Source organism: Malus domestica, chromosome 17 (assembly GCF_042453785.1).
Source record: "Malus domestica chromosome 17, GDT2T_hap1".
NCBI classification, from domain to species: Eukaryota; Viridiplantae; Streptophyta; class Magnoliopsida; order Rosales; family Rosaceae; genus Malus; species Malus domestica.
Window position 1 is genome coordinate 23,052,976 of NC_091677.1, and position 14,968 is coordinate 23,067,943.

Below are 14,968 nucleotides of genomic sequence, written 5' to 3' on the forward strand. Positions count from 1 at the left end.
TCTAACTGTTTTCATGCGACTGTTTAATCTTAAGAATGTTAATTTTAAGAATAAATGATTGCCCTGACCTTTACTGCCCACCTCCCTCTCATATGTGATCCAATTGCGCACCCACTATTCCCAAGCGACATGCATAAGTGGGTGACGTGGTTGCTTTTTCCCGTACAACATGCATTGAATAGGTAGCGTGATTACTCAACACACATTGAATGTTTAAGGACTCTCAAAGTAGAATTCTTCATGAATTTTCTGTCAATATTATAAGTATTGTGTTAAAAACATGATATAAGAGTCTGACTTTTGAAATAGTCTCATTAGCATTTATCATTATTTACGACATCATTACTACACATCAAATATTTGAGGTCCCACAACTATGTAATAAGAGTATTAATTTTGTCAATAATATGAAATAAATGTCCATAGTTGATGGTGTTGATATGCTTATCATGTAATAAGAGTATTAATTTTGTCAATTAAAAAACGTCAACATCTTATATTGATTTTTTTTTTTAGAAGCAATAAGACAAAAAGTAAAGTTTGAGAGGAGGGGAGGGAAGTGGATGAGAGTAGGAGATGAGAGAATCCTACTCCAATTCTCATGACACCCCTCCGATTGAACTCAGGACTGCAGACTTGACCGGAGTGCATAGTACAAAAAGCCTCAGCCCTTTCAATAAGGTTTGTGTTATCTACATACTTATTTTTTACTTCTCACAAACACACCTCTTAATTTTCAACATTCGGATTGAATGCATAAAAAAATCAACGGTGAAATATTTAAAAAGGTATGTAAAACGTAAAAATAAGTGTATGAATAACATTATTTCGTTCAATAAAAGTGGAGCGCTAAAAGTTTTCAAACGAGGATAGCATACATTTGATACGACTGTCGTTTTACATTCAAATCAAAGCAAAATCAAAGCACGACAGAATTTTTGAGAGCGTATCATCTCAGTTTCAGCTCAGGTACGCCGTATGCGCCGGCTCTCTCTTCTTCATTTCTTATCACCTGTTTGTTTGCCAAGAAAATGCCGAGAGAAAACTACGTAACAATTTCACTTGTCTTTCATAACTCAGTCAATTCTCAAAAGTTATCAACAACATATAGCGGTTTTGATCGATTGTTGGATGTGTTGTTTTTGAAAAAATAAAATGCACGGCAACTGTTTGATGAAATGTCTCAGTGAGAGCACAACCGTTTGAACTTTGTTTAATTGCCTATTTAATTAGTTTTTATTTTTTAATTTTTTTGGGGCTGATCGTTGGTAGGTTTGAGATCTTGAGGCCCGATACAGAACAATGGGTAGCGAAGAGGACCCGGTGAAGAAGTCTCAGGTGGTGGATGCCCGGGCTCGGAACATTAGTCATAATGTTCGATGCACTGAGTGTGGGAGTCAGTCCATTGAAGATTCACAAGCGGATATTGCCATTTTGCTTAGAAAGGTACATTTACCATTATGTTGAATTTGAGATACATTATTGATACAATCCATGAAAAACCTTTTGACATCCAATCTATGAAGCAGTAGTGAACCTTAGAGAGAGAGAGAACAGTAAAGAATCATTACATATTATGAACTGGTTTTAGACCAGATATATGATATACAACTCTAATTATTATTATTAACAAGCTTGCACAAAATCAGTGATACTTTGGAAGTGTCAAGTTTGTGACCTTTGCTCGGTTGCTCCGGTCATCTAGTGAGGATAATATATAAAGAGATAGGGGTAGGGAAGCAAACACAAGATGTACGTGGTTCACTCTAAGTTTGGCTACATCCACGGAATAGAGGAGTTCTCATTAATAGTGAAGGGTTTACACAAATACAGAAGTTCAAGCATAATCATCATTAATGGGTTCTAATGATTATTTTAAGTACAATAATGACATTAGGGATTAATTGTAGTAGAATGGTCTCCTTTTATAGTTGAGGAGAGTCTCCGACTTTCGACTGCGGTTGATGTGGGACTCTAGGAGTTTTATTCTGACATTGACATGTGTTGTGCTATGATTGGCCTACTGGTTGGAGGGAAACTTTTGTGCTTCTGCAGGGGTGCCTAAGCATGAACCCTTTAGTGGGTCCTTAAGGGTATGAAGTTGACCGGTGCTTGGTAGTTTAGGGATTGGTCAAGTATGGTACAAACAAATCTAAACACAATAGATTAGTTGGAAATCTAACTAATCATGTTTTGCACTAATTGACTTGTTGAGCTTTCACTTTGGTTTCAATCTGGGTGCTTGATGATGCATGCTAACAATTATTAGGTATATCATTAGTCAATTTGCGTATGGTTCAATTACACCAAAGTTGAGATACCTATCAAAACTTTTGAGAAACATCATGTAAGTAAGTAGCAAGTAGCAGCTACTAATCACTTAGATGTCCAAGTTAGCAATATAAGAGGTTTTTTATTTGTTTCTTTATATACTTATAAGTTATCTGTGAATGATAGTCTTCAACTATTCATGTCTGAAATAATTGCTTCATCGTTCATAGAGAAGATGGAGATATTTGCGACGAGTGACACTAATTAATGGCCAAAATTAGGCTAGTTTGGTTTAACCCAGATGTACTAAGTGGCGGGATATTTGTAACAACACTACATTTTAGGTGCATGTTTGTCAATTTCATTTGTGAACTTATTCTAGCATGGTATTTCTCTATGTCAGGCATGTTACTTTCCATCTTGATTGTATGAAAAGGAAATTTTTTTATTTTTTAAGTTGATTAACTTCCCGTACTGTAACATAATGATTATTTACAAACTGTCAAATACCGTTTGAACTTATGCTAGTATTGCTTTTCTCTAACCATCTTGATTGCTGTTTGTGAGAAGGAGTTTGGGAAGTCCATAAACTTTTTGTTACATAACTGAGTATGCACCTTCTGTATCATAAAGGCTTACCTAATAACGTTAATGTATATGATATTTGTGTAGTTAATTCGGGATGAAATTCATGCTGGGAAGAGCGATAAAGAGATATATAAGAAGCTTGAAGAGGACTTTGGGGAGACAGTACTTTATGCCCCAAAATTTGATCTGCAGACTGCAGGCTTGTGGTTATCACCGGTCAATTGGAAAACCTTAAACACTTGAACTTTTCTGCTGGAATCTTAATTTTTTATTTATGCTCATTTGATTGTTATTGGGTTTTGGAAACAGCTTGTCGTTGCTGGTGCTGCTGCAGGAATATGGGCATATAACAGGCACAGGCAAAAGACTAATGTCCACATCATGGCCTTGAACCTTGTTAGAGGTGTTCCATTGACCCCGAATGAGAAGCAAACCATGTTAGACCTCCTCACGCCTCCGCCTTCACGAGGAACTCCTTCCTCATTGTGGAGGAGGTGGAGAGAACAGTGATGCGCCCTCTTCCACAAGCCCTAGTTTTCTATTTTATACCTGAAACTGCGTGGTAGAAATTAATGAACTATAGCTGAACAAGGATAGGGTCCGAAGATGTAAATCGACTTGTTAAGTAGTTTGTTTTCTTTGAGTACGCTCTGTCAACGCAAAATAAATCTGATTTTCATACAGTCGCACATAGCTGGTGATCACGTTGATTGTTTTGTTTACTAGTTGATGTCTTGTTATTTGACTATCATTTAAAATTCTTGTCCATGTTTTGGTTGGAAGTTTTCCTCCGAGATGCTTGTACTTATTTGTCTAATTCTTCCTTGGCCAAAATATCTAAACGTTTCTTTCAAGTTTCAGCTATCTACTGGTTGCAATGAAGCTCCTCTTAACATTTAGTAGATTTGTGGAAGGGTTCACTTGAGTTCACACAATTAGGTGGTTAACTCGATCAGTCATTGTGAATGCGTATGCAATTACAAAGCCTCGTAGATAAGGGTTTAGTTGCTCTTGTGAGTGATTATTAGCCGTTGATGCATTAGATCTGGTAATGCACCTATGGCTCATTAGTCATCCACACGTGTGTGGATGGGGCGACCGAGCTCAGGATATCTGTAAACCTAATTAAGAGATCGGTCTCAAAACCATTGTATGGTGACCAAGTTGCAATACTTTGGTCAACAATTAACAGGATATCTGTTAACCTAATTAAAATGCTAACCAATCAGGCTCTCAAAAGATCGCACACATTCATGTTTTCTTAAATTGGAACTATGGAAAGAAGCCACTACAAAAATTTGACGATTCTTTTATTTTCCCTTTCAACGCAAGCAATACCAGGGAAGACCGGAGTGCTGTTTAAAGCCCCGGACCAAACACACTAATTTCGTGCATAAGGGTGAACGTTCTTAGAGCATCTCCAACAGCCTCTACAAATACAAGTTTATTAACCAACGCGGTAATTTGAAGAGTAAATTTGCTACTTCACAATTTTTCTCCAAACTATAAAATTTAATATTATAATTAGGGGCACGCATTCAAAAGAAACTAAATAATGATATAGAAACAGCTTAAACTTTTGGTTTTGAGTACATGTTTTTGGTTTCTAGTATAAGGAGGTATAATTAGGTCAAAAATCTGTCATGCTAATTCCCCAGATGCTTCTCTCTGCTGCCAAACTTTTCGTCTTCGGAAAAGCTAGGGTTTTTGAGTGCAGATGTTCTGAAATCCCAAGGGCTTCTTCTGCTCGATATTTTTAACCATGTTTCCTACGCCAATCCCACCTGTTAAGTTGCAAAAAAAGTATTCACTTTGTCAACAGAAATACGTATCTTCGCCGCCCGGAATATGACAGGTTCAACTCACTAAGAGAAATAGAGTACAAGGGGATGGTGCATACCTAACGTTACTGAACTCACAAGTATCGTGGAAGCGAGAACGAAGATAATCAACGATGCTCTTCCCAGTTTCTTGATCACCTTTCCTGCCACATGCTGCCCTACGACTGCGGAAATAGTAGTCACAGCAGCAAAGTAGAGAGCTGCAAGAGAATTACAAAGAAAAAAGCCAACGTTTTATTTGAAAGTATAACCAAATTGTCTTTTAAACAATCACAGAAACTTGTATGGCTAAGAAAGTTACCGTAGGGAACGGGAAAGCGTTTTAGGAGGTAGTACTCTACAACGGACATGGACGAAGAGAATGTCATGGCAAAGGTGGCTGTGGCACTTGATACCTGAGGAGGGATTCCCATCTCCAAAAAAAGGGGACCTAACATGAATGCTCCGCCGAGGCCAAGCAATCCACCAAGGATACCAGCTGCTATGCCACCAGCGCAATAAGCAATAAGCTTGTAAACTGGCCACTTTGTGCTTGCTTCTCCCTTCGATGCAATTACTCTGCGCCCTTTGTACAGATTAACTGCCTGATATGAAGTTACTCCAACAGCCACCGGAATCTAATTTATACGACAAGAAAAAATTCCATCAATGGGAGTCTCATTTTGGTCATATTTCTGGCTATCTGCAGGCACAAAGAAGTTTTTCTTTTCTTGGTACAAGAAGCATGGAAGATGTACGTACCTGCAAGAGTTCTATCAACCAATATGTTCCAGAACATTTCTTCACGTAAGTCTGCACCGACAAGTAAGATTCACGTTAATCTAATTTCTTAATGCAAAGAAGTGAAGGAGACTCCAAATGGAAAGAATCAATGTAAGGAAAACCGACAACGTATGACACTAGATATAAACCTTAGCAATCTGCAATGCAAGTATTACAAGCCAGACTGCTACAAGAGCTCCGAGTTCCTTCCAGCGAACATTATCAACAGCAGAAACCTGGGAATATCACAGAAGTTAGTGTCTAAAATATTGCAGAGAAAAGTTTAAGCTTCAAAATTTTTACCTTCGTTCTTTTAGTTTCGTTCTTTTCTGTTAGAGCTCCATTGGTTGCGCCTCCAGGAATATATTTGTCTTCAACATCTTCATGAGTAAAGAGAAAATTAGCCTTCCAAGTAATACTAATAAGATAAATATCAGAGCTTGAACAGGCGACAAGAACAAATTGTAGACCAACTCACCATTTGATTGCAAGCCTTCGGAAGCAACACGTTTAATCTAAAAATAATTAAACAAGTTGCAGAGTTAGATGGATCAGTTGTGCAGAATATAAGATGAATTCGGTAGAAATCAAAGTTTAAAGCCTGCCTTTTTAGTTACAGTTTCTGCTTTCCATGCCTTGACACCCTTGAAGAATGACTTAGTTGATACCGCTGCAGATCATGAACACTCAATGAAGCTTGTCCAAGATGTGAATGAAGAAGAATTGTTAAGAAATTGTTACCTAAGAGGACGACAAATAGTAGGATTGTGATCATCCAGTCAGAAAGAACCACATTCAGAGAAACGCCAATGCTGATCCCTAGAACCAACACTGGTTGGAAAAGAAGTGCGAGATCATAGTCGATGATGGGCAACTCAAGTGTAGGATGCCTTCGCCTTAAATTGTACACGACCGTTGAAGTTGCTGTACCCGTGATCATACCTGACTAAGCGCAAAGAAGCGACATTCAGATTTTTCAATGGAAAACATAAAAAGCAAAAGGTAAAATAGCATCGGGAGCGAGATGAATTAAATAAAGCCGCTCTGTGATATATGAAACTATGTACTTACATTTGGATACTGCTATAGCTGATTTCTGATCAAAGCCAATGATGAGGGTGAGCATTGGGATGAAAAAGCCACCCCCACCAACACCTCCCACACTCCCAAACGCTGCCCCAACAAATGCAATCATCGTACCAACAGCAATTTTCCAGCTGAATCTGATTTCCTACACGTAAAAACTACAATTCAACTTTGAACTATTTCGACACTCGAAGTACCACTTAAGCTTGAAAAAGTGAGCTTTGCTTATGAGAGAACAAAAAGGTATGTAGTACATTGTTAATTGATTGTGTTGGCTGGGAAGTACAACTTCAACACACACAAATTCGGAAGTTTCATGCCTAATCGATCACCCTTGTGGCGACGTGCATTTTCTCAGAAGCCAAACAGTTCATGTATATCACAATCAACTTAGAACAACATACATTGACTTAGACAACATTAATCCCAATAAATTTTATTCGAAAATTGGACATACCGGCCACACATGCTTATATCCCAAGTTTGATTCAACCTCTTTCCCAGTATTATTTTCATGCCTTGAAGGTTGTGACTCCACCAGTTCTTCATGCGCTGAAACTGCTGCTGATGATAATGCTAACAAAACCAGCAAACCCAGCAAACCAAACCGAACAGTTCCAATCATAATCATACTTGACATCTTTCTTTTTTTCAGAACTTGCTCCTCCAAAGCAGCAAATGAAACCGAAAATTATAGCAAAAGAATGTATCTGAATGCATGTACTTGTATAGAGATACAATCTTGTTAGAGCAGGATCTCCAAAACGGGTAATTTTTTTATTGCCTTTATTTTTTGAAGATTCAGTACTGGACACTGAATGATGATTGATTCTTATAAGATTCACAAGGCACGATCGAGTTGATTATTTTCCAACTTTGAACCTCCCTAATTATTCCTCACCAACAGTCACCCATATATTTATTGCTTGTTGGAGCAGCAGGCGTGTATTTATTACAGAACAAGGAACTAAAAATTTCACACCGATATATTTGTTACTGTTTTCTAACCAAAACAAATAAACTCAATTTGGAGGGTTCGGATCCCCCTCTCCTGTTGGACAAAGGCACGATTTCGAAATTTCACAAATAAGGGAATGTCAACTTGCTATTTATTTGAACTCAAAAAAAAAAACTTGCTACTCCTTTGAAGGGTTAATCTCAATTTACCACCTTGAAGTTTCTTGGTTTTTAACATTTGATACATGAAGTTTTTTTTTTATCGTAGAGTGATACCTAAAGTCATAATTTTGGAACCGTTTCATATATCCGTTAAGGTTACTGTTAAGTCAACCGTTAACTGGTGACATGACACTCGAGTAGACAATAACTGGATACCATGTGTCATTATGAGCCCACATGAAAATTAAAAAATTAAAAATTAAAAAATAAAAAAAAGAGAAAACCTAAATCTTCCACCGCCATTTTCACCCCCAAACTGCTGCAAATGCAGAGTCCCCACCCCATGGCTGCCCTTCCATCCTTCTTCTCCAACATCTTCGCTTCCAAAAACCTTAGCCTTTTCCTTTTGCCCTGTGCTTGAAGCAATACAGGTACTTTATTGGCTTTATTTGTCTCTACCACTGCAATCGTAGCGGACATTCCAATCTTACCCTCTTTCTGATTTCCCTTTTTTTTTTTCTCAAAATCCAAATGGGTTTTTGACAAATTCGTCAACAAGAATCTGTCTCTCTGGAATGCAATCCTTGTTGTCAATTTAAGGGTCGGTCAATTTGACAAAGTTCTTCGACGTTACATAGATTTGAGGCAGTGGAATGTCGTGTTGGATAGCGGTGCCATTACGTTTGGTTTGAAAAATTGTATTAAGCTGGGTATTTGTGGGTTCTTCGCTTAGAGGAAGAAGAGCAGAGAGTTATGGAGGTTTGGAGAGAGAAGAAGAGGAGAGAGAGAGAGAGAGGAAGAAGGAGGAGGAAAAGGAAGATACTTTCATGGTTTAGGGAGTGTGCGGACGCCTGAGAAGGTGCTGGGTGAGAATGAGAGGGAGAGAGTATTGTGGCGGTTATGGGTGGAAGGGTAGCCATGGGTAGGGGCTCTGCATTTGCAGCAGTTTGGGGTGAAAATGGTGGTGGAAGATTTAGGTTTTCTCTTTTTTTAATTTTTAATTTTTAATATCTACGTGGACCTATAATGAAACGTGATGTTCACTTGGATGCTACATCACTAGTTAACGGTTGACTTAATAACGACTGTTCTAAAATTATGACTTTGAATACCACTCTGGGATGAAAAAAACTTTATATACCAAATGTTGAAAATCAAGAAACTTTATGGTAGTAAACTGAGATTAAGCCTTATTTGAAAGTACACACCAAACATTATAAAATATATAAAAAAGGAAATACAAATCAAACTAGGTTCTTAGCCAATGTCGATCGATGACCACATAAATAATAACACAAATAAGTCGGAAGGTTTTACAAATTTACACCACGTTGAATTGAGATTTAGAGGGATTTTAATTCTGTTAATAAATTTAGAAGTATTCAATCAAGATTTTAAAATATTTTATTAAAATTCTTAAAAATCTGGTGTATTCAATTAGAATTTTAAACAAGTTTATAATATTCCAAGTATATCCAATTGGAAATTTATTTTAAAGAATTTTAAAAAGTTGAGAAATTTGAGAAATTTCGTAGTGTATTTTAAACATTCACAAATCTTACCTCCCCTGAGTTTTCAAGGGAATTGAATCAATATTTTATAGGGTGTGATATCCACACACCCCATTTTACTTCTCACACACCTTTTTAATTTTCGGCCGTCGGATCGGATGAATTGAAGAATATCAACGGATAGAAATTATCAAGGAGTGTGTGAGAAGTAAAATGGATTGTGTGGATAACACACCCCTATTTTATATGGAATCTTTACAAATCAATTAAACTTCATAAATCTATTAAAATCCTTTAAAATCTCAATTAAATACATCTCTATTATTCTCTCCCGTGCTGCTCACCTAAGGTCTTCAAAATGAGAACCTGTGAGGTCCTATTGAATATTTAATACACACAATTAATTTCAAGCAAATTTTAAGGGGGAATTAATAAAACCTTAATGTTATAAATTCATTGCCTAATATATAATAATAACAAACCATGCCTAAAAAACTTTACAGATATAAATTCATTGCCTAATATATAATAACAACAAAACATGCCTAATATATGTAATAATACATGCTTAATTAAGTGAAATTATATTTATAGAAACTTCATTCTAATCCTTGGCAAAGATGACTTTTAGACTAAAACCATGACTAAGATCAAAGTACAATTGTCACAGCCCGTCCCGAAATAAATTATCGATGACATGAATTGACTATTTTACCTTTGGATGTGAGCATTGTGGTGTGTTATGCATGTAAATGGGGGTCCAAACTTGCATTTTTTCCCTAATTTTTGGAACAAATTGGAAATGAGTTTTTGTGGTTTTGGTTGGTGACCCACGTGGACCACTCACACACACACACACACACAAACCCTTCCTCTTTCTTCTCTCATGTGCTCTCTCCCTCGGACTCACTCTCTCTCCTTTCTCCCGTACGGACGAACATCAAATCTAGAAGAAAGTTTGCAGATCGAAGGTTTAAAGGAGACTATCGTGTCCTTGAGGTTCATATAAATTGAATGGTACCATTTTTAGGTAAGAACTCCTTTGAAAACCCTAGTTTCTCTCGAACTCTGATTTAGGTACTATTCATGCAAACGTAAAATCTCATGTTTTGGGGGATTTCAAGCTTATAGGTAGCTTAAGGAGGTCCTCACAAGGCTAGGAGTGGTTCGTTGGAAGATTTTGGACGTCGGAATAGCGAGAACGACGAGTTTTAAGAATTACCGGAATATCGAGGCTTTTTCCGGCGGGTTTCTGGCGGTTTCAGGGCTCGACTCAGGTATGGTTTGGTTCGTCTTGGTGAGATCTTTAAAATGGTTCAAGTTTCATGAAGTTTGGTGTTAAAACGAGAGAGATATAAGGTTTTGAATTTAACCCAAAAACCGGAGAAGTCACCGGCGTTCGGCGACTCGTCAGAGAAGATGAAGGTATATTCCGTCAAAACTGACGGACTATGCTAACGACGTTGGATGACGCCGTTAATAATTAATGGTATATGCTACCTTTCTAACGGAATATTCCTTAACGCTGTTAGGGTTACTGTTAGTGTGCCTGGCACGTGCCCGCACGTGGGCGGCGCGTCTGGCCGTGCCTTGGCCAGCGAGTGGCGGTGCGTGGGTGGTCCGAAAATTATTCTAAAAATATGGGGATGTTCGTGGAGTTGTGTAGATCATGTTGGTATATTCAAACATCCCATTTGAGCAATGTATGAGAAATTATTAGCTAGTATTGGTTAGGTGCTTTAAATTAACGTTTATTCAGTTAATTCGCATATAGGTGAGGACGAGCGCAGTCAAGGGCGACTCGGGGGCTACGACCCTTCGACATACCAGTGAGTGGGCTTTTGGTTTTTAGTATATACTTATATACTTGATATTTTCCCAGAAAAATGCGTTTAAATGAAGTATGCCTTGAATGCCATGCATATAAATTTATATTCTGTATATGAATTGGTATATGATGCATAATATATAATTGTGGTGCTATGGATGCTCAGGTAAGCCCAGTGAGTTATGCATTGTGATGTGATTTAATGTTGTGATTAATTGAGAAACATAGAGCTCATAAACCTGCACATAGGGTGATTGTGATTTAGCCAGAGATATGGCACATGCCTGTTATTGATGTCACCTCCCGCACCATATGCTCATATTGGATCCAATTTAGGTGCATAGTCTTGTCGTACAGACCATCATAGGTGGTTCCGACTTGTAGGTGACTAGCGATTTATCGCCCAGCCATCATGAGAGAGTAGTATTGAGCATAATTATATTATACCCAGTCTTGGCGTATAGACCTTTTCATTGGTTCTGACTCGTGTGCAATATAGTGCCGTATAGGTCATTGTAGTGACTCTGGCTAGATTGACTATTGAGCTATGAATTCAGCCGTACAGACTTATGCAGGAGTTCCGACTAATATGTTATATTTCCATGAATTTATTCTCACCTGAATTACTTACTCTGTTATATCTTGGCATGGCATACTTTTGATTATGAATATGTGAAGCATGATTTGAATTGATATATTTACATATATATTTATGCATATGTATATATTCTATTTCTGGGAAAATTATACATGTTTTATGGTGAAGGGTTAGAACTGTTGAGAAATGAAATGATTTTGTAAAACATTTGTTTTTGCCCACTCACGTTTTCTGTTTTGCGCCCCTCCAAGTTTTAGGTAGACTGCTGTTGGTGGCGTACGAGGATTCCGGCGGTTTTGACATATTAAAATAATTGTAGGACATCTTATGGTACTGTTTAACTAGTACTTGTCCTATTGGACTGCACTTAGACTTTCCATGCTCTGATTATGAATAATTGCTTTTGTATCTCACTCCTAACACTTCCTATTTGTTAGTGGACATTAGTAGCTTTTGGTTTTTATTTATACGTACATTTCTTATCTTATTTGCTTCCGCACTGTGCACATGGCTACGTCACCCTACGTGACGGCTAGCATGCCTCGATCTCGGTCGGGGTGTGTCAACAATTTTAGTCCCTTGATACATTAATAACCTCATTTATTAATTGCATTTTGAATTTTGAATTATTTATCTTTTTCTTCCTAATTTTAATGTATTAATTTTATTTCATTATAATTATAATTCTCATTCCATTTATCGAATGTATTTTGTTGTAAACATTTAGATAAACTAATTTTTGTTATACAATATATTTCGATGTACTTTGTCTTTTTCATTTAGATACATTAAATTCATTATCATACATTTCGGTGCATACATTTAGGTACATACATTTTGGTACATACATTTAGGTACAAACATTTAGGTACATTAATTCAATATAATACATTTCGGTACACACATTTAGATACATTAATTTAATATAATACATTTTTGTGCATATATTTCAGTACATACATTTCAGTATTAACATTTAAATACATTAGTTCAATATAATACATTTCGGTACATTAATTTAGTCTTTCAAGTTCGAAGAATGTTAAATAAAATTAATAAATTAAAAAAAAATTGGTTAAAAAATAAATTAAAACTTGTATATTAATAAATTTAAATATTTAATGACATTAAATAAAATGCACATTAATTATTTGAATTAAGGACACATCAAGGGACTATAATCAATATGTAATCTAACACTAGGTTTATTTTAAATTTCAACCTTCCCGAAGGATTAAAGTAAAAACACCCCTTATATTTACATATAATGTAGGTAATTATTTTACACACACTGGAGACTTACATGCTCCAAACCATATTGATTTGGAGATAGGTGGTTTGGATGTGGAAAAGTGAGTCAAATATTTCTCTCCGGACCTATTCTCAAAACCATATTGATTTGGAGATAGGTGGTTTGGGGGATGCACTCCACTGGAGACTTACATGCTTTTATGGTTACCCATGGGAGACCGAAAGACATAAATCATGGAGACTACTCGAACAACTCAATGAAAATGCAAGCTTGCCATGGTGTTATATTGGGGATTTCAACGAGACCTTGAAAGCTGACGAGCAAGGAAAGGATTTAAGCAGCAAGCGACATATGTTAGTTACCTTGTTCGTCTAGATCGAGCTCTCGCAACTCAGGAGTGGATAAATTTATTTCCCAAAGCCAATGTTAGTTACCTTAAGCCAACTTCCTCGGATCACCTACCGATTTTTCTTGATTGGGAGGCAAAAAGCACAATGAAGTTTAAAAAGGCTTTTAGGTATGAATAAGCTTGGACAGAGAAAGAGGGTTGTATAGAGCAAGGTATAAAATATCGATGATATCGGAAATATCGGTAGTCCAAAAACACGGAAATTTCAATGGAAATATCGGGATATTATCGATATTGATAAGAATTGAATAAAAACCACGGAAATTGTAAGAAAAACTTGGAAATTTTTATTGAAACTTTGCAGGATGTTTATTTAGTTAATTATCTATTAGTTTATCACAAAAAAAAAAATTGGAAGGAAATGCATTACATGATGGATTTAACTGATTTAAGTTCATTATATAGCGAGCTGACAAACATTGTGAGTGTAGAAAATATGTACGTAATTAATGAAAGAAGTTTAAACCAAGGTCTAATATATCAATATTATCCTGATATTTCCATCGAAATTTCCGTGTTTTTGGACTACCGTCATTTCCGATATCATCGATATTTTAGATCTTGATAGGAACTCTATGTGGTACTAAGTCACTCATGTATCTAACCATGCAATGTATAAAGTGTAAAATATTGTACTAATTCATTATATATAAATGATTATGGTGTGTTTAAACTTCATTCATTAATTACTACATATTTTCTACACTCATAATGTTTGCTAGCTCGCTATATAATCAACTTAAATCAGTTAAATCCATCATGCAATGGATTTCCTTCCAATTTTTTTTTGTGATAAACTAATAGATAATTGACTAAATAAACATCATGCAAAGTTTCAATAAAAATTTCCAAGTTTTTCTTACAATTTCCATGGTTTTTATTCAATTTTTATCGATATCGATAATATCCCGATATTTCCATCGAAATTTCCATGTTTTTGGACTACCGATATTTTCGATATCATCGATATTTAAACCTTGGTTTAAACACACCATAATCATTTATATATAATGAATTAGTACAATATTTTACACTTCATACATTGCATGATAAGATACATGAGTGACTTAGTACCACATAGAGTTCCTATCAAGATCTAAAATATCGATGATATCGGAAATATTGGTAGTCCAAAAACACGGAAATTTCGATGAAAATATCGGGATAATATCGATATTTTAGACCTTGGTACAGAGGCGGTAAAGGTGGGGTGGGCTGCGGAATGCAATGGTTCTCCAATGTACTTAGTCACGGAAAAAATCAAGGCAACACGAATTCAATTGCTCAAATGGGCAAGTAGAGAAACGCGGAAAATTCCTGGGGAAATCGCAGCGACTGAAGACAAGTTGAATAGCTTATTTGGTCAACCATTTAATGACACCACCATTGCCCAACGGAAAGAACTACAATTACAACTCCATTCCTTACTAGCTCAGGAAGAGGCTTTTTGGAAACAGAGATCCCGAGAAAATTGGTTACGTCTAGGTGACCAAAATACAAAGTATTTCCATCAGAGAGTGAATCGTCGGCAACAAAGCAATGGTTTACATGGGCTATATGATGAAAACAGAGACTGGCATGATGAAAAACCAGGTATGGAATGTATTTCACAAAACTCTTTGATTCTTAGGGAGTGACGAATGCTATGGAAGTTCTTAATACCGTAACTCCAAGGGTGGGGCCGGAAATAAATGAGGAGCTTT

The 14,968-nt window shown here is 36.4% G+C and overlaps 2 protein-coding genes across 4 annotated transcripts; one reads left to right on the forward strand and one right to left on the reverse strand.

The window, feature by feature from the left end:
* Window positions 1-685: 685 nt before the first annotated feature.
* LOC103405447 (cytochrome c-type biogenesis CcmH-like mitochondrial protein) lies at window positions 686-3,542 on the forward strand. Of its 3 annotated transcripts, none has more exons than XM_008344451.4 (4): window positions 686-969; window positions 1,273-1,446; window positions 2,944-3,075; window positions 3,169-3,542. In XM_008344451.4, exons 2-4 carry the CDS (start codon window positions 1,303-1,305, stop codon window positions 3,367-3,369), a joined length of 477 nt encoding a protein of 158 aa, XP_008342673.3. In that variant the 5' UTR covers window positions 686-969; window positions 1,273-1,302; the 3' UTR covers window positions 3,370-3,542. The 3 variants fall into 3 exon arrangements, with proteins under 3 accessions (XP_008342673.3, XP_070672841.1, XP_017179388.3); XM_070816740.1 differs by having other exon boundaries at window positions 868-976; XM_017323899.3 differs by having other exon boundaries at window positions 941-1,049.
* Window positions 3,543-4,396: 854 nt separating this feature from the next.
* Window positions 4,397-7,409, reverse strand: LOC103405448 (sulfite exporter TauE/SafE family protein 3-like). Its single transcript, XM_008344452.4, has 11 exons — window positions 7,006-7,409; window positions 6,534-6,693; window positions 6,204-6,404; window positions 6,068-6,132; window positions 5,941-5,977; window positions 5,766-5,842; window positions 5,612-5,698; window positions 5,442-5,492; window positions 5,002-5,317; window positions 4,760-4,900; window positions 4,397-4,643 (listed from the first exon to the last, which is right to left on the reverse strand). The coding sequence occupies exons 1-11, from the start codon at window positions 7,186-7,188 to the stop codon at window positions 4,558-4,560; spliced, it is 1,404 nt and encodes a 467-aa protein (XP_008342674.3). The 5' UTR covers window positions 7,189-7,409; the 3' UTR covers window positions 4,397-4,557.
* Window positions 7,410-14,968: the final 7,559 nt, after the last annotated feature.

Coding starts and splice junctions, on each gene's coding strand:
- LOC103405447 (XM_008344451.4), top strand. CDS start 1,303: ATGGGTAGCGAAGAGGACCCGGTGAAGAAGTCTCAGGTGGTGGATGCC. Junction 1,447..2,943: donor TTGCCATTTTGCTTAGAAAG/GTACATTTACCA, acceptor ATATTTGTGTAG/TTAATTCGGGATGAAATTCA. Junction 3,076..3,168: donor CAGGCTTGTGGTTATCACCG/GTCAATTGGAAA, acceptor TTTTGGAAACAG/CTTGTCGTTGCTGGTGCTGC.
- LOC103405448 (XM_008344452.4), bottom strand. CDS start 7,188: ATGTCAAGTATGATTATGATTGGAACTGTTCGGTTTGGTTTGCTGGGT. Junction 5,978..6,067: donor CAGAAACTGTAACTAAAAAG/GCAGGCTTTAAA, acceptor AATTATTTTTAG/ATTAAACGTGTTGCTTCCGA. Junction 4,901..5,001: donor ACGCTTTCCCGTTCCCTACG/GTAACTTTCTTA, acceptor ATTCTCTTGCAG/CTCTCTACTTTGCTGCTGTG.